This window comes from Terrapene carolina, unplaced genomic scaffold (assembly GCF_002925995.2).
Source record: "Terrapene carolina triunguis isolate 2854851 unplaced genomic scaffold, T_m_triunguis-2.0 Scaffold210, whole genome shotgun sequence".
Classification (NCBI taxonomy): Eukaryota; Metazoa; Chordata; order Testudines; family Emydidae; genus Terrapene; species Terrapene triunguis.
In genome coordinates this window covers 43,807,717-43,826,565 of record NW_020664561.1, presented here as the reverse complement: position 1 = coordinate 43,826,565, position 18,849 = coordinate 43,807,717, and the positions used below count along the sequence as shown (strand labels likewise).

At 38.7% G+C, this 18,849-nt stretch overlaps 1 protein-coding gene across 1 annotated transcript in view; it reads right to left on the bottom strand.

Annotated features, from left to right (window-relative positions):
- Positions 1 to 17,144, bottom strand: part of LOC113407301 (vitellogenin-1-like) — a 44,691-nt gene extending 27,547 nt beyond the window's left edge. The window contains exons 1-13 of the mRNA XM_026655639.1: positions 17,105 to 17,144; positions 16,745 to 16,765; positions 16,377 to 16,528; positions 14,419 to 14,670; positions 12,332 to 12,493; positions 11,637 to 11,788; positions 8,328 to 8,478; positions 8,066 to 8,223; positions 7,802 to 7,967; positions 6,558 to 6,683; positions 4,228 to 4,446; positions 2,007 to 2,224; positions 1,812 to 1,909 (exon numbers count right to left, since the gene is read on the bottom strand). Of these exons, the coding sequence (XP_026511424.1) occupies positions 1,812 to 1,909; positions 2,007 to 2,224; positions 4,228 to 4,446; positions 6,558 to 6,683; positions 7,802 to 7,967; positions 8,066 to 8,223; positions 8,328 to 8,478; positions 11,637 to 11,788; positions 12,332 to 12,493; positions 14,419 to 14,670; positions 16,377 to 16,528; positions 16,745 to 16,765; positions 17,105 to 17,144 (1,915 nt within the window). The remainder of the gene's footprint in view (positions 1 to 1,811; positions 1,910 to 2,006; positions 2,225 to 4,227; positions 4,447 to 6,557; positions 6,684 to 7,801; positions 7,968 to 8,065; positions 8,224 to 8,327; positions 8,479 to 11,636; positions 11,789 to 12,331; positions 12,494 to 14,418; positions 14,671 to 16,376; positions 16,529 to 16,744; positions 16,766 to 17,104) is intronic.
- Between the last annotated feature and the right edge of the window lie 1,705 nt (positions 17,145 to 18,849).

Genomic DNA, 18,849 nt, shown 5'->3' with positions numbered 1-18,849 from the left:
TCTGAGGCTTTCAACACCAGAAACACAGGTCTCCACCAATTGAGATAGGTCCATTAGCTAGTAGCATTAGTACTCTATTATCCTTTATATGACCCAGCCACTGATGCGTGTTACAGTGCATATTGTCTACATTCTAGGCCATGAAATCTTGTCATTAACCCAAACATTGCACCTACTGACACTTAATAAGAATTGCTGCTTGTAAATGATTAGATGATTACACAAAATGTATTAACTTGAAGAGAGCATGGACATTTTCCATCAGCGTGTGTCAGTAACTCATACAGCTTGAGTATCAAATATTTTTAGTTTTCTGAGAAAATATTTACCAATATTTACCAATGCAAAATCGTGTTGGCACAGTCATATGATGCACTGTAGCCACTATATCTGGAGAGATGTGGATACATATAAATGTATCTGACTAAATGGCATATCTCGAGGAAGACTGAGAGATTGATGGAAAAAAACAATGCTGACAAAAAGCAATGTTCAAAAATGAAACCCTAAAATATTAATAAATGTGTTTTATTTAATTCTGTAATAATTTCTAGAGTATCTCCCTGAATGCATTTTAAAAAGTACAAAAGTTCACATAGCACGTATTAGTGATTGTATTTCTTCAGGCGTTCTCTGTCTGCGTCTCCAAGGTAGCAAGCATGTGTATCATATATTACTGTTGTCACTGTGGTATGTACTGTACTTATTTTCATTGTAGAGCAGATTAAATGGCTATGTAAAATCCATGAAAAAAAGGCAGAGCAGTAACAAGATCTACCAAGGCGTTGCAATAAAATAATAAAATAATAATAATTAATAATAATAATAATCAATAACAACAAAATACATCAGCATTTGTCACTGTAGGTTTAGAATGTTTCAGGGACTTGTTTTTCATTGATTTTTTACAAAAATAGCTTTAAATATCCTGATAAGTTACAAAAGTGATAAAAACATCCAAATACAGAGGGACTGTGTTTATAGATATAATTCCCCTAGTCTGCCAGCTAAATATGCCAAATTGTTGGGGCTGTCATGGTCATTTGTATCGGGGAACCACTTAAATAATCACCATTATCAAATAAAACTTGCATGAAAATAGCTAGAATTTGGTTGAGCAAGCATGTGTCTTCTTATCATGCTTTCTCTCTTTATACAGCTAACGGCCATACACTGCCTATGACCTGCGCACGAAACTCCCATTGACAGGAGTGGGATATCAACAGGATCCCATGCAGGGATCTACTGTATTGTATAGGAGAATTAAGGGTATGATGGTGCAAGCAAAATCTATGAACGTAAATCTTAGTTGTTTGTGGGAAAAGGAAATGTTTGTGTCTGAATATTTTCAAACTTGAATATTTAAAGATGGGCACCTATTTTCAGAAGTGTTGAACATTCATAGCTGCATTTGAATTCGGGGGAGTTGTGGAGGCTCAGCACTTTTAGAAATCAGACCACTTATATTCAGTTTTGGTCAGTTTTGGTGCCCAACTATGGTTTGAAAACTTGGCCTATGTCTGCATTGTTCCTAGCCCATCATGGAAGCTATATTGGGCTGGTTGTGTACAACGTAAAATGCACAGGGATATAAATCTCTTTAAAGGGAATATCCTTAGATATGACATTATATTCCTGATGATAGAGGAATTTTCAGGTGCAATGTGCAACTGACAAGCAGTTCAGGAATCTATGGGTAGAACTGGGCTTGTATGATTGGCTTGTATGATTCCCCTCCCACCCTTAACTTATGTGTATTTTATTTCAAAGCCTACAGGTGATTAATATAGATGGAGAAATTTGAGCCTTACCTCTAAACATACTAAGGCGGAAATCTTTGCTGAATCGATAGCTAGGTCTGTCAAGTTTGGGGCTGAGTATTCTGATAGCCATTCTGCAGGCAGAGGCCCTGAAAGATTCAGTGAATTGTACCATATTAAAATCTCCATTGCAGTTTTCAGGAAAGCAAGTTTCTCTTTTAGAGAAATAATGTGTAGTGCCCTTACACGACTTGGAGATCCGGAGCTGTACTTCTGCCCAGAGCCCTCAGGGAGGTAAAGATGAAAGTTGCCACTTGCATGCTAGGTTCTTTTAGCATAGCATTAGCTAAAGTCACCAAGACAGGAAGACCTGGTTTGGTTTCAAGCAGAACAAAGGCAGCAATCATTCGGACTTGAGGATTAATCTTGTGGTTTAGGAACATCTCCAGGGTAATATCTTGTACCTGAAAATAGTAAATAGAATTTTAAGTTACCGTATGTTTGAACATTTGCAATTAACTATTCATCTTTTCCCACCCTTTACCACAATTGTAGTACAAGTCTTGTGTTAGAAACAAAATCCATGCTTAATTTTTTCCATTTAATTCTTGCAAGTAATGTGGCAACAAAGTTCATAATTTTAAGTTCAGAAGGGACCATTATGACCATCTAGTCTGACCTCATCGGGCCAAAGGACCTCATCCAATGCATTTTGCATGAAACCCAGCTTCTGTTTGAGCTATAGCAATTCTTTTAAAAAGCTAGTCAGTCTTGGCTTAAAGCCTTCAAGTGATGAAGAACCCGCCACCTACCTTGTAAGTTGTTCCAATGGTTAGTTACCCTGAACGTGCCTTTTTTTCTAGTCTGAATTTGTCTAGTTTCAACTTCCAGCCATTGGATCTCATTATAGCTTTATCTGCTAGACTGAGCAGCCCTCTACTATCAGAAATCTCTTCCCCACATAGATACTTGTAGATTCTCATCCAGCCATCTCAAGTTTACACAACAAATTTAACTGCACATTGTTATATGTGACAAATATAGTCTGAGCTGTACAATATTTAGTAGTGTAAGCATCCAGGTTGTGCAGTGTAAGGGCTTGATCCAAAGTACTTTAATGATCAAGCTCTAACTGACCTGATATTAATTCAATGATGTGGATTAGCAAATGTTAAAATAAAGGTGACTACAAGGATGCAAATGTTTCCAAAATGTACACAACTATTTCAAATTAAGCAATGAAATGAAAGGCCACCTGGTAGGACTGATTAGTGCAAATTTGTGTGTAGTAAACCACAAACCTGGGATCACATTGTTTCTTATACAGTGGAACACCCAGTCATGGGCATTAAAATACTTCAGATTAGGGTTTTTCCAAAAAGTGCATAATAAATGTAATGAAATAACTGCCTGGGCCACATGAGGAGTGCTGGGCTCAGGGGGAATCACAGCCACAATACTGCTTTGAAACACCAAAGCAGCTTTTTCTTTTCCTCTGAAGAAGAAACCATGGCTCAACCCCCATCTCCCTGCTTATATATCTCATGCAACCTAGCAGCTGTTTCCTTATTTTTTCTGCTAAGAACACATTCTGGAGCGGCTTACCCTGGAGCCAAAATATGGGATCAAGACAACATATACAAAAATTGGGTATAACAGAAATCCTGATAAAGCCTCAGTGGGATGTTGTGAATTCAGCTGATGTAAAGATTAATTAAAACCATATAATTTTTTTTTGTTTAGAACAAGAAAAGAAAAAGAAAAGAAAACAACAATATTCCACCCTGAGTGATTAAAAAAGAATCTTGAACGTAAGTCAAACTTGAAAACATAAGGTTTCTGGTTTAGAATAAGACTGTTTTCAGAAGAGAGGAGCAGTAAAGCCTGATCTGTGGAGTAAGAGACTATTTTGTGCTGCCTGATCATAATATAACTCAAAGACAAAAGTCACATTTAATAAATGTTCCATTTATGGTTTAAACACACACAATGTCTATACATTCATAATTAGGATTCAACTCTGCAATATCTATGAGATATCAATATATATCTAAGATATGGCCCTGATTTATGATTAGATGTGACACTTAATCTATAGTTAATATAAATCTTTGGAAAACCTTGCTTTGTGGGTTCTCTCTCACACCAGTGTTGAAATAACACTAAACACATTTTGATCAGTAACTTATCATGTATCTTTGGAAAATTAGATTTTAAAATGGAAATGCTGACAACAACCCAACAACAGAATAATGAACGTATCCTTATACTAAGCTATTCCGTGCGTTCTGAAATACTGAAGATGAATGTGTCATAAGGAATTGGAGGTTCCCACTCATAAATAATGGAATTAATGTAAAGAAAACCACCAGAAGTATGTATAAAATGCCACCCCTGTCTTGCAACAAATAAAAACAACACGTTGAGCTTATAGCACATGCTAAAGAGGGATTCTTTGTTTCCTTACCTTTCGTGGGTCTCTCTTGGCCAGGTTTCTCAGGGCCATCACTGCATTAGTTTGAACCCTGACTGGGAGATCAGAAGCACCAGGTGCATATCCTGGCATAAACTTCATGATGCGCTTTAGGATGGTTGGATGTCCTACATTCCCAAAGGTCTTCAGGGCCAGGACCATTTCTTCCTCCTTGGCCCTGCTGGATGCTTCAGCTGCAAAATCATATAGTGGCTGAAAAAACAAAAAGGGTTTAAATTGCAATTCGGTTCTGTAGACATACCCTGAGGGCGTTGTTGAGTAGTTTTAGTTTGTTCAAATAATTTAATGAAAGTATTTTCAGTTGCATTTAGTGCTCATGGAAATTGCTGGAATTTTAGTGCTGAAGACTGAAGTTGTGAATTTGTTCTTGGAACAAGTACAGCATAGACAGCAGCAATGCACAGTTCCTCACCGATATACCTTAAACATGATGGGTTAGATGTATACAGGGCCGGTTCCAGGCACCAGCTGAGCAAGCAGGTGCTTGGGGCGACTAAGGGGAAGGGGCGGCACTTCGGGCTCTTCGGCAGCAATTCGGCGGCGGGTCCCTCGGTCCCTCTCAGAGGGAAGGACCTGCCGCCGAAGTGCCGCCGAAGAAGAAAGCGGCGCGGTGGAGCTACAGCCGATCGCGATCGCGACTTTTTTTTTTTTTTTTTTTCCACCGCTTGGGGCGGCAAAAACCCTGGAGCCGGCCCTGGATGTATAAAGGCACAAATGGCAGTTAGGACCCAATTCCCAATGGCTTTCAATGGGAGTTAGGAACCTGGCATTGGTGCATTTGAAAATCTTTCCTTTCCTGCTTAAGAACCCCACTAGATTCAAGAAGACAGACTAGTCTTTGGGCCCATTCTGTCTTTAGTCTCTTTTATGAGATGGTTAATAAAGGTTCCAATCTCTGCCAACTGGAGTGGCAGTTTTGTAGCATCGACTTCTAGGGAGACCACCAGGCCATTTCATTCTGCTGCTTGTAAAGCAAGCAAATCCTAACGTTTTTTAGTCACTGGGCAGGATTTGTACTTGTGGTCTAAACAGCTGTCATTTTTGAGTGTGTGGCTAGAACTAACTCTTGCCTGGTAGAGAACTTTTCTGACTGTACAAACAAGGGCTGAATGAAAAAAGCCAAAATATCACAGAATATTTTCAATACATGAGATAGGCCTAAAGAGCAACTTTTGTTTTTTAAAACATCATATTTTTGATCTATTAATTCAGCTCAAAACTTGCACAGGATAATACTAATAGGCAAATCCAAATTTAAAACATTTCCTGTCTGACCCCTTGCTTTGCTTTAAACACTTCCCATCTCCCAATAACATTTGTCTTAAATAGCTGGGAGGCAGTGTAGCCTAGTGGAGAAAGAGTGCTACAGTTCAGGACACCTGGGTTCTGTTCCTGGCTCTGCCCTTGGCCTGCTGGGTGACCTTGTGCAAGTCACTTTAGCCCTCTGTGCTTCTGTTTGCCCAACTGCAAAATGGGGAAAATGATACTTACCACCTTTGCAAAGCACTTTAAGATGTACTGAGGAAAAACGCTGTATAAGAACTAGATATTATTATTGCCAGTGTAGTCTATTGGTTTAAGTAGATGACTGGGTGTCAAGATTTCTGGGTTCTATTCCTAGCTCTACAACTGACTCACTACATGACTTTAGGCAAGGAATTAATCTTTGTGTTCCTTAATTTGCACATCTGTTAAATGGTTATATTTATGAGTACCATGGAAGTGTGTCCATAGGCGCCAACTTTCTCCGGTGCCGGTGGGTGCCTGCGCCCCCCCTTTCCCTGTCCCTGTCCCCACCCCATTCCAACCCCACCCCCAAAGTCCCTGCCCTAACTCCGCCCCTCCCTGCCCCTATTGGGTCCCTTCCCCAAATCCCCGCCCCGGCCCCGCCTCTTCCCCCAAAGCGCCGTGTTCCCCCTCTACCCCCCTCCCTCCCTGCCCTGTGAATGAGCTGTTTCGCAGCGCAAGCGCTGGGAGGGAGGGGTGAGAAGCAGGACGAGGTGGCACGCTCGCGGAGGAGGCGGAGGCGAAGGTGAGCTGGAGAAGGGGGCGGGGCCACAGGGAGCTGCCGGTGGGTGCTCAGCACCCACCAATTTTTTTCCATGGGTGCTCCAGCCCTGGAGAACCCACGGAGTTGGCACCTATGAGTGTGTCATGAGACTTCACTATAAAGCATTTTGAGAGCCTCAGATAAAAGATGCCACGAAAGCGTGCAGAATGATATGCTTTGTCCTTCCAACCTTAATTGTCTCAATTACAATTTTTCCATTAAAAAATAAATAAAAGAAATTCAGGCTGTGTACCTGGAGAGCTGACTCAGGGCAGGAGTCCGAAACGGAGCAGTACTTATGAACCAATGATCCATAGACTAGATAGGCAATTCTGTGCAGTAAAGTATCTGAGCGTGAATGAGCCTTTTTCAGGATGAGCTAGAGAGAAAATATTTGGACATTACCATCACTAGCAAGAAATAATTTAATTTTTATTTTGCATTTATGTACGTTTTATATAAATCCGCATGCAGGAAAAGGCAATGCATAGCAACTGATATTCCCTGAAAGGCTGGCTTCTTAGTTGATCAGTGGCTGTTACTGTATTTCACATAGTGACTACATGGTATCTCTGAGAAACTTAAGATTTGTTGTTTTAATAATATTCCAGATTTTGATTTGGGTATTAAGTTCTTGTTGTAATCCAAAGGGTGAAAAATCACCAAAGTAGGGAAGGTGAATTTTACTGAGAACTGAGTGGCGCATAGTATTCATAAAACTATGAGTGTTCTTTGTTGCTTTATAATTGCCGGAACTGTAGGGACAAAAAACTAAGAGGGATACTAAATATATCCCAATAATTCAGACTGATGGGAATATTTAGCATGAAAGCACATGCTAACATCGGACTTGAATCCATCACTTTCTGCCCCATAGGTGAACATGCTAATAACTGGTCTGTGCTGACATTCATAGAGGGCCAAGTTTTGCTCATAGAGGCATGGCTCTCATTGAAATTAAGAGGAAATGACTTTATGCTTCCAAGGGCAGAATCTGACCCACAGAATATGTACAAAATTTTATAATGAGCCTGATTCTACTCTCTCTTACACAAGTTCATTTCACACTGGCATAATTCACTTGACTTCAGCAGAATTACTCTGATTTATACCAGTCCTGATAGGACAATCAGGCCCAATATATTCTGATAAAGCAAAACATGTATTTCTTACTATCTAGCTGTTGTGGGGTCCCTGAGTTACAGAGCCAATCTTGATCTGACTATAAAGTTAATTTGGACAAAAGACTTCCAGAAATCAGTTTGCAACATTAAAACTACATCACTTAGGAATATTCAGCTGTTTCATTCTGGCTTCATCTATGTCCCTTTGATTGCTTCCACCCTTCCAACACTGTCAGGAAATAAAGTCTTTTCAATCTCACTACCGGATATAAAACTTTTGTGTTTTCAAAGCCTTTGCAATCTTGCCAAAGGAGTAAATACAATGGATGCTAGAATTGGTGAAGAAAGATTAGAGAGTGTTAAAACATCCTACCACCGCTTCCTCTATCACATCACGGGTTGGTGTACTTAAATGCAGGCCCACAAGCACTGCCTGAGCTGCTTCCAGGTCACTGAGTTCTTTCCTTTCAATTGTACGCCTTAAGAATCTGATTGCACTATGAGTGGAAACGGCAGGAATTATATCCCAAATCAAGCGCCTGCAATAGGAAAGACAATGATCATTTTCCAGATCTGCATCTGAACACATTCATTTCATATCTTCAATCATAGTTTTAAGAATTAAAGTTACTATTACCTGTATACAGGCCGGCTAGAAAACTGTTTCCAAACTGACTCATAGATATCATCATTTGCTGCCCGGAAAAGCTGTACAAGCTGCAGGAATTTTGATGGAGCATCACTAGGAACCCGCTCATGTGTGTGCTCTACCAGATACCGCAGGTTTTCCACTATCTGCAAGAAAATTAAAATATACAGCAAGATCAAATATGTTCCCTTTCCCACATGCATCAGCACTGATTTACAGCGAAATATTTACTTCTGGCAGTTAATTTTACCTGACTCTCCAAGTTTTTGATTTTGAATAACTGGCCGGGAAGCTGAAGCAATTCACTGCCAAAATGGTACCGAAGTGATCCACGTTTCCGGAATTCTGTTGATGGGACTTCTGAGGAGTGTTTTTCCACATCACTCAGTACCAGCTTCTGCCTGCAATGGAGAAACCCAGTGAACTAACATCATGAGATCCAGCGTGCAAAATTAAGAGAAGTTCTGCTCTTAATATAATTATGTATTTTTACAAAAGTGTTTTGTTATCAAGATGCAAAGTTATTCACAAACATATGCACTGAAATCCAGAGAGAGGGCCTGATCCTGAGAGAACCTACAACTCCCAATACTCAGAACGTCTCAGGGTCAGATCTAGACTTTACTCCCCTTTAGGAGTAAAGAACTAAAATTCCAGGGGAAGGGAAATTGGGACAGGAGGAGTATGTGTGTTGGGGGGCGGGGGGTTGGATGAAGGGGCTTGATAAATAAGATCACAGGAAATGTGTGTGTTATATGTACATTCATGTATTGAAGTTCAGATAAAAATAACGGACTTGATCCTTCATCAGAAATCATCACTGAATTTTGAGCCTGTCTAGAGGTTTCCTGAGAGTTCTTAAACACCTCTTCACTTTCTGGTCTCAAATGGAAGTGAAAAAAGTGAAATACTGCAAGAAATGTTACAGTCTCTTCTTAAATTATTACTGACCCAACTGTAAGCAGAATGTCCTGGGGTTTTCATAAGATGAAATGTTCTCATGAGATTTCCCCAACCTGATTTCGGAAGCAAAGAGATTCAGATACTTTGGAAAAACATCCAAACCTCTGGAAACTTTTCAACTGAGCTAAACCATCACCCTTCATCATCAAGAAGTTTTTAATGAAAGGCTGTGTTTGTAAACATTTTTTATCCTTGCCATATCTGTGGCTAGAGGGATGTGTCCTATCCTGCCAATTACATTTAAATAGACCATTTAGGACAATATAATACTTTTAGGTATTTGTACTGAACATCTGAGAACATTCCAGTAGATATGATTGTACTGAATAGTCTCTAAAACCTCCATAGAAAATTGGCATGTTTACTTTGGAATCTCTACAGAGATCTTTTGAAACATTCCACACACTGTTTCCATAGGAATTTCATAAGATCTTTGCAAAAATATTATAGAAATACTCTACAGACAATCCAGTAGGAGCTGAATACAAGGGTCTATACAATCAATAGAGATTTTTCCTCTCCAGAAAACGTATACAATATTACTGGAAGGGGATTGGAGTCAGGAAGTATAATGCCAGGTACACTCAGACAGGTTTCTTTCCCCCTTCCAGCCCATGCCAAATCTATTACATACCTTCAGCTCTGAAGTATTGGGAAGAGGTATATGTGCATATATGGGAAAATGAACATCAAGGCTTGGTCTACACTTAAAACTTATATCAGCATAGCTATGTCAGCTGGGACTGTGAAGGGGAAAAATAAATCTAGTGACGCGGCTATTCCAACAAATCCCCCAACGTAGATGCATCTTGCCAGCAGACACACTCTTCACTGGCATTAGCTAATGCTGTTCAGAGAGATGGCGTTACTATACTGGGAGAACACCTCCATCTATCAGCATACGGTGAATCTACATTGGGGACTAGGCTGGCATAGGCTTTGTAATGTAGCCATGACCTTAGGGTGGGGTTAAAAGGTAAAATAATAGTAAAACTCCCCCGATTTCAATGGGAGCAGTGTTAGGCCAGCGGTGAACAGTTTTGAAAATCTGACCCCAAGCGTATTAAATTTCTTGATATTTTACTTCTCACTTATATGAAAAATGTATTTAAAATAGCTTTAGTTATCTGACAAATGCTTCCTGGAGACCCAGACTGCATGCCCTCCTCTTACTACCCCTTATGTGGTCGGCCAATTCTGCTGGACAGTTCATGGAGTATAGGAGCAGGGAGCAGAGCAAAGCCACTGCTGAGTCTCTTTTCCACTCTTTTGGGGGCATCAAGCAGCCCTTGAGGAACAGGAAGGAAGCAGTCTGTGCTCTCCTGAAGACAGAGGGCCAGGTCCTAAGGGAGTGGAAATCAGTGTAGGTCCATTGGCTCCAAGAGGGGTCTGCTAACTTACAACAGCCTAGGATCTGGTACCTGGTCTGCAATTATGCCTGACCCTTTCCTGGGCTGCATCAAACACCGTTCATCATCACCACCCAAATGTGTATCCACATCTGATCCTTAGAGTGTAAAAGTTCTTTAAAATACCTTATCCTACCCCCGCTTGTTCACTGTTTAACCAAGTTATCATGCCCACTTATGCTCCTCTTGGCCAATTAATTGCTCTCCAGCCCTTTATTCATTTTTGTTGCAGTTCTCTGAACTCCTAATTTGTCTTAATCTTTCTGGTATTGCAGTGCCTAGACCTGTAGGCTATAGTGGAGGGGACAGTTCCTCACTGAATTTTATGGAGCAATGCCAGTTGACATAAGCTAGGATCTGGCTTGAGGTGAATATATCTAAGTGATAAAAAGAACTCCCTATCTTCCCTACTCTGTGACATGATTTCTCTGTATACAAAGCCCATAACTAGAGTTGGTCATAAAATAATTTGTTTCTGTGGAAAATTTTGTTTAAAATTAAAAAATATATTCATAAAGAAAATGTGAATGTTTTTGGATTTCAGCTGAAAAGTGGAAGGTTTAAATTTTTCAAGCAAATATTTTGAGGTCTTGGCCACAAAGTTTTTGACATAAATTCAAAATTTTCCACAGACAGCAAACAATTTTAGTGTAGAATTTCATTGGTTAAAACCCCAGGTACCCATCAAAAGCAGTTGTGATGGAAAATTTTCAACCAGCCATACCCATAACTGCATTGGCAACATGACAAATTTCAAACTGCTGTGAATATCCACATGGGTCTCTTTCAGTGACGTGGTTTTCCAGGGATCTTCCTTTTAGTGAGTAACTGTATATCAGAGTATTTTACTACAAATAAATTAGTTTGCATTTTTTCAGATCAAATTGCATTTATCTTGGCTTTTAAGGCATAAATCAAATATCCCAGAGAAATAAACTCACCAAATACTGCCAACTTTAGCTAGCAAAATTTGGATAGTTATGCACATGTTTCAGATTTATGACCAACAGTGAAGGTTGTTTTTTTATTATCTGGTTGAGGCTTTATATAATGTAATATTGCCAGTCAACATGTGGTAGGTACAGAGGTCTAAATTCAGTTAGGGAATTTGACTAGATTACTTAGATGCTGAATTAGTGAATTAAAGGGATATGTAATTTTGGATCAGCTATGCAGATGTACAGTACCTTGCTTCTACTACAGCATCCCCTCCAGTGACCTCATGGAATGGTGTGAACTGATGGATTTCTTGGACATCAGCTTGCACAATTAAAGCCTCCTCACGGGAAGATTTGATTTTGTAATTGTAAGTAGTGGTTGCCCGTGAATACTTGTTTTTCTTCAGAATGAAAAAGTGACAAATAGAAAGTTATTTAATTTAAATTCCGTGAATAGAATTCATAGATAGTAGGCTCAGAAAATACCACTTATACCATCCAGTGTGACCCATTTGTTTGCAAGGCTACTCTCTATACTATTCCCATTAATGTCTCATGTGAACTCTGCTTGCATATTTACATAATGGAGTTCAATCCCACTGCTCATACTGCTAAGAATTTTAAGCATAAACTTTTCTTTCCTTGAATTTAAGCAACTGATCATTCTTTTGAGAGGGTAGAATTTTGTTCTGAACAGAGACAGCATGAGACATATGTACCCCTATTCTGAGGGCATAATGTGATACAGAGGTTTTGCAATGGCCAATATACATGAATACCATGCAGAAAGCAAACATAGATAATTAGATATATCAAGCCTGATTTGCCTTCCACTTTAAGTGGTATAAATCAGGAGCCAATGTAGTTAAATGGGTGCAAAACCAATGCATGTGAGAGAAGAATCAGCCCCACAATGTGTTTAAATATAAATCCATCTTACTTACTTCTCTGCAGGCTGGGCATTGGCAAGTATATGCAGCACCAGTAAACATCTGAGCTCTCTCATCACAGCTGCTTAGGTCCTTGGATTTTGTCACATAGATTTGATTTGCTTTCCTGTTTTCTTGAATCACATAGGTTGTATTGCAAACACCATCGATCCCAGCCTGCCAAAAATTAGAACCAATCAGCGCTGTCTCAGAGAATGCTTCTCTTGATGCAGAATTGCTGGATGCCTAACATGGATCTCTACTGTGCTCTGACCATATTTAAAAAACATGCATGTACTGTCAAAGGGCCAAAGCAGGGGTCCCATTGAAAGCACAGACAAAATCCCCGCTGACTTCAGTGGGATAAAATTTTGGCTCAGTGAGAGGTTTGTATCAATTTCCAATTAAGGACTATGGAATAGGAGATATAATTTGGAAAAATTAATAAATATGTGCTGAAATAATTTGATCAGTCAGAATTAAACTTCAAAAGCAAGAGATTTTTGAGTTGCGGCTGATACTTTGCCCTTAAAAATCCCATTATACCTAATCTCCAGCTCATACATTCCTCTATTAGAGGCTTCAGAATAGCAGATAATCTGACACACAATGTGAGCAGCAATAATTATACATTAGTTAAGAATAGTGGAGCTTTAACTGTGGATTTTCTTGTATTAGAAGGTTTAACTCAAATGTTTAATACTACTTTAAGATTTTATATGTATAAAGTGTATTGGTTCTCTTCAGTCAGTGAACAGGACTTCTACTAATGTTAAAGGGAGATAAGTGAATATATTTTTGGGGGAATGGTTCATTTCCTGACTTTTCATTGTTAAAGGTAGCATACAATTACTCCAAGGACTTAGTGGTACGGGACCTGATTTTTCAGACCTCAGTTAAAACTCCCATTAATTAAGTGATCTCTTGTAAGACATTTATCACCTGATTCTTCATTCCTTAAATATCCCAAATACTTATTGACCTCACTGGGAGTTTAGAAGGCACAGGATACATAGAGTCACGCTCTGCAGCTCAGGTTCACCTTCTGTGTTTTGGGACCTATCGTGATGCCTATCTTCCTTTCTAAAGTTCTTTGAGATCCTCAGGGAAAGATGCCAAGGTTTATTAATCAGTAAATGACTGAGTAAAATAATGAAAACTCAGAAAAGATTTCAGTAGCTAAACCCATATGTGTAGGTTGGCAACCGGACTACCACATGTAACCAATTCATTTAGAAATAATGAAGATGTGCAACTGGGCATTGCAAAATACTGCATATGCTACAGCTACAAGGTCTCAATATGGTGCTGCAGGTGGAACACATATTGTGAAAAATATGAGATCCTGAAGCTCATTTCTGAACCTTATTCTGATCATATCAAGTAAATGAAAGTGGTTTTGGGCTACATTTGCAATAAAAATATTTTGAAAGCACAATAATATCAATGAAATGAAAACCAACCTCATCAATGTAAATATATTTATGCAAAACTAAATCAATTTCAATCTGTGTGGTGAATTTCAACGTGGGGTTACTTAAAATGGTATTAAAACCCATAAAACAGTGGAAATTCCAACAGAACATCAAGTACAGCTGTAAATGCTATTATAATAACACAACATCATATGTACTATATTCCTTCTCAAATAGGAGCTAAAGGAGATTAAAGTATGCATGATTTCTTAGACACATCAAATTGCTATTATTTCTAGAGGAAATGTTAATAATATGCGGAGGGTTTAAGCTTATTTTAATGTACTATTCACATTTTTTGTAGACCAACATTATAGCTTTCAGAGTGGTTTCCTTTTTCCTTTTACCACCCAACAAGCCATGTTTTCTTAGTTTCTAATGTTGTTAATGCACTCCTGAAATCATTGGATCAATCAGATTAAAAATCTATACATTTCTCTGGACCATTAAGGCACAGATCTACCAGTGGCAGTACAGAATAGATGAACAACTTTCCTCTAAGTCTAGATGTTGCTTACTAGTAAATAGACACTTAACACTGAATTCAGATAAATGTGTTAGAAGAACCAGAAATGTATGCTTATTCAAATTACACCACAAACATAATTACCAAAGCAAAGTGCTCACCTCCTGCAAATTATATGTATTCTGTGACTTCTTCAGGGTTAATTCCAGCATATTCAGAAATCCTCGACAGAAATTAAGACCATCATCTGAGAGAGCATCTGGAGCCATAAGATTTCCAACACGGCCATTGCTGTATTCAAATTTGACGGGATTTCTGAGTTGTGCTGAAAGAGCCTGGGTCAGTTTAGATGACCGTGCAAATGGATCTCTAGGCCAGATACCATTGTATTCTGCTGCTTCAAGTGAATGAATCTGGGAGAGAAGGGGAAATAGATTTCCTATTAACATTTTTCCATGAACTTTTTTTCTTAGGATTTTATGAAGCAATACCTCAAGATAAAGCCATGACAGGGACTTGCAGATGTGAAAAGTGGCTGAGTGGGATGTTTCCACACATACCATCCTTTGTCTCAATTCACAGATCATCTGTCTGGCCCAAAGGTTGGCCTGTGTACAGAACTGAGCCAGAGAAGAGACACACTAAGCCCTATTCTACCACCAGAACTGTGGAAGACCTGCAGTAAATTGTGTGGAAAGTCAATGTTGCATGAAGCAGCATTAACTCAGGTGGCACTTGCTATGATCCCCCTAACTGAAGTCACAAAGCACAGCCAAGGGTAGAGCTAATAGTGACATGGCTGCTGAGCTATTCTTAGAGTCACAATTAGTGTGTGTGGGGGGGCAGAGGGGGCTAGAGAGCAGAGTGGAGGAATTGTCCCTCCCTATACGTTTTACCTGGGAACCTTGGGGTTGGAAGCTCAGATAGCTGCAGATCTCTCTTCTCCACCTCATATTGTAGCCCTGCTGCAGTGCAAAACTCCCCCACCCCCCAACACACTGCCCCATCAGTGTGCTTCTGCCATATATGTTCAGTTTCCAGGGCCCATTCAGTACTTGGGCTTTCAGTGGAGACTGCCAACATGGGTGAGAGCTATGCTGGTGGTTTTACAATGAAGATATTTGTCTACTGGGAAGGGGTCTGAGACCATTAATTTTGATTTAAGGTAGATATGAACCAGTGGCCTACAAGTGAAAGGTTAATCTCCTGCGCCGTTCACTTCTCCAAAACCAAATGCTTTAAATTTAGCAGCATAAAAATAAACGTCCCCTATAGCTGAAAGGGCATGCCATGTTACATAACCAAAGAGAGACATTTCCTATTGCCTTTCATTATATCCTATAAGAATACACAACAGCAGGCAGCTACTTCAGTTGGAAAGTTCCTGCTCTTTTCAGGCACTTATTAGGACACAGCCACTAGTCTTTCCTATCTATAATTTAAATTTGCCAAGTGAAATCTTTTAAAAAGATGATTTTTCTTCCACACACATACAAAACTAAATGGAATCAGTCCAGAGCAATAAAGGGGTATGTTTCAATACATTCATTGGAAGCACACATAGGCTTACATTAGAGGTCAAAATCATTTTCATATAATCAGAAATCTTTAGTAATTACTCAAAAATGTTAATGTCAGCATACAATAAAGGAATACAATCTCAGTGTAGCACAACATGGCATTTCCCCACTGAAGCTAAAGAAACAGCCAGAAAAAAATACGTATGCAAGATATTGAATGACATCCAGCTGCTATAATATGTTTATTTCTGTTTGTTTGCTAGTTGCAAAATCAGTTGATTAAATAATCTTAGGTTGTACAGTTTGGGAACAATTGAATTGATCCAGTAATGAATTATTATGCATTTGAAATTACATTCTGTTGTCTCCCTGACCACAAAGCAGAAGAAATCCTTCAAGCCCAAGGTTGGCTTGAGCTGAGAATTACCTGGCAAAGTGCAAATAGAATATAGGGAACTGCATAAAAAAATAACAGTGTCAGTTACATTCTGCCTGAGTAAGCAAAACATATGATGAAACTTAATTATTTCCCCAAAGCTTGAAAAAAAAAGTCAGGTAGGAAGATAATTTCAGCTTTCACATTGGATACATTTTCTTACCCTAATAAGACAAAGTTTTGGCCCAATACCACTGATTTCCACTTTACATTTTACTTTTATTCCAGCTCTTGCAAGTCCTCTGTCTGGAAGTCCACTGAGAAATACACTTTCATAATCATATGTGTAAACCTTGTTTTCTTTGAAATCAGGTTCTGTAAAGAAAAAATGCTCAGTAAACATTATAGAGAACCTATAGAATATATTTTAGTACACTTAGCTCCAAATAGGAAAGATCAATTTGTTAATTTTGATATTACTTCTGAAGCACATTAGGAGTTGTAAAACTAAATTAAACATTCCTACACCTTTCAGATTATATTTCAATTGCACCCATTAGAATGATATAATCTGATAGGAAAAATACTTACGATAATTAAGATGCTGACTCCCTGAAAGAGAAAAAATATATAGAAATTATGGCAAAGAATCATTTTACAATTTTTTTATAAAAAATTACTGTCCAAATTTTTATCTCAACTTGTGAAGTACATGCTGCATAATACTTTCCAGTTAATTCTGTTAATTTTTAAACACAGATTTTTATTCTAAAGTCAGAATATATCCAAACTTTCCTCCCCTAGACAATGGAGAATTTGGTATCAGGTTTTCTTGTCCATTTATGCAACTTTGAAGTTTATATTTATAAATGAACAACAATTAGTCTCTTAAGCCTTATTCAAAAAAGTCTCTGCTATAAACCTATCCAGACAAATAACGTACTTACTTACCCACAAGGGTTAAAGTCAGAGCTAGAATTAAGTCCCTCATTATGAAGGATAAGCTAAAGGTGAATGTGCCGGGTTCTCTTTTATAAAGGCATAGTGTATCACATGATCATCAAAGTGAAGTTCCAAAATAAATAACCATATTTCAGAATCAGTATTGATCAATCAAAAAACAAACATTTCTTGGGGTAGGAATGCTGTTAATGCAAATCTATTGGATAATTTAGACCAAATGTACCTTTTCTATGAAATATGGAATCTATTTCTGATATTTCTTGTTTTCGCCCTTTTTTTCCATTTCTCCACACACATTTATACAATAATTCAACAACTGGCAATACATATTTGGGCTTACTTTAAAAACAGTGGAGCCAGATTCACAGCTGATGTAACTCAGCCTAGCTCCATTGAATTCAGTGAAGTCATGATGATTTACACCTCCTGCATATCTAGACCACAAGCTCTTTGAGTATCAGGGGGTAGCCGTGTTAGTCTGTATCTACAAAAACAACAAGGAGTCTGGTGGCACCTTAAAGACTAACAGATTTATTTGGGCATAAGCTTTCGTGGGTAAAAACCTCACTTCTTATCCGAAGAAGTGAGGTTTTTACCCACGAAAGCTTAAGCTCTTTGAGACATACATCAGTTCTTCAAAATGACATAGTCTTAAAGGAGGATTTGTGCATGATTTAATCTTCCAGTGACTGAGATTTGTGCATGTTGCTTTAGGTCACAATCCTGCAGAGAAAACCAGGATTGGCAAATGCAGAGCCCCACTGAAGTCAGTGAGGCTCAATGACTGTGCATGGCTCCCTCTGCAGTTCTCTTTGCAGGAGTGGGGTCTTATTACAGACTTGTGTGAAGCTATCTGGGGAGAGCAACTCCCTCAGATTCTGTTGCTGGTTACGTGTGTATCAATCTCGAATAAATGGGCTGGCCATTTAGGTCAATGGCATTACTCTAGATTTACACCATAAAAATGAAAGGAAAATTCACCATTTTCATGGGAGCACAGAATCACAGGATTTAGATTCTGAGAGGTCGTCAAGTCCATACCCCTCTGCTGAGGCAGGACTGTGTTCACCTAGACAAGTGAACCTTTTTTGCTGTGATATCTTAAGAGGAGACTGTAAGAAGAGGCAGTGGGTAAAATTTTCAAAAACACCCGTGTGTGTTAGGTGCATTATATCCCATTGACTTTGAAAGGAATGGCCACTAAATCACTTAGGTGATTTTTGAAAATGTTACCCACTACCTCCAACTCATCTTATATAACTTTTTGATGCCCAACTTCTTGTAATAATGACAATTATTTTAATCTTCCTTTGGAAAAAGTTCACAATGTGTTGCAAATCCAATTTCTCCCAAAACTAAAGAGAACCTCAGTTATGCACATTTTGAATGAGCTTACGTCCATTTTGAATGTAACCTTGCCTTAAGGGCAAATGTTTTATGTAAATTACATATCAAGTAAAAGACATAATTTTCAAGTGGCTGGGTGCTAAGGTTGTTATGTGGAGAGGGGAGGAGAACTCAAAATGTACGTCTAGTGTTTTTCTTTGAGGCTGTGAAAGTTAAAAAAGTGCTTGCAAGATAGATGCACATGCAGGCAGCTAAAATACAGCAGCTAAAAAGAAGAAAAAGATTTTCTTAGGCTGCTACTTCATTAAGAATAAGAAGAATAAAAAATGGTGCTAGATTTTTAAGACTAATTCTGGGCCTAAAAATCTACTCTGTGGAGGCCCCAT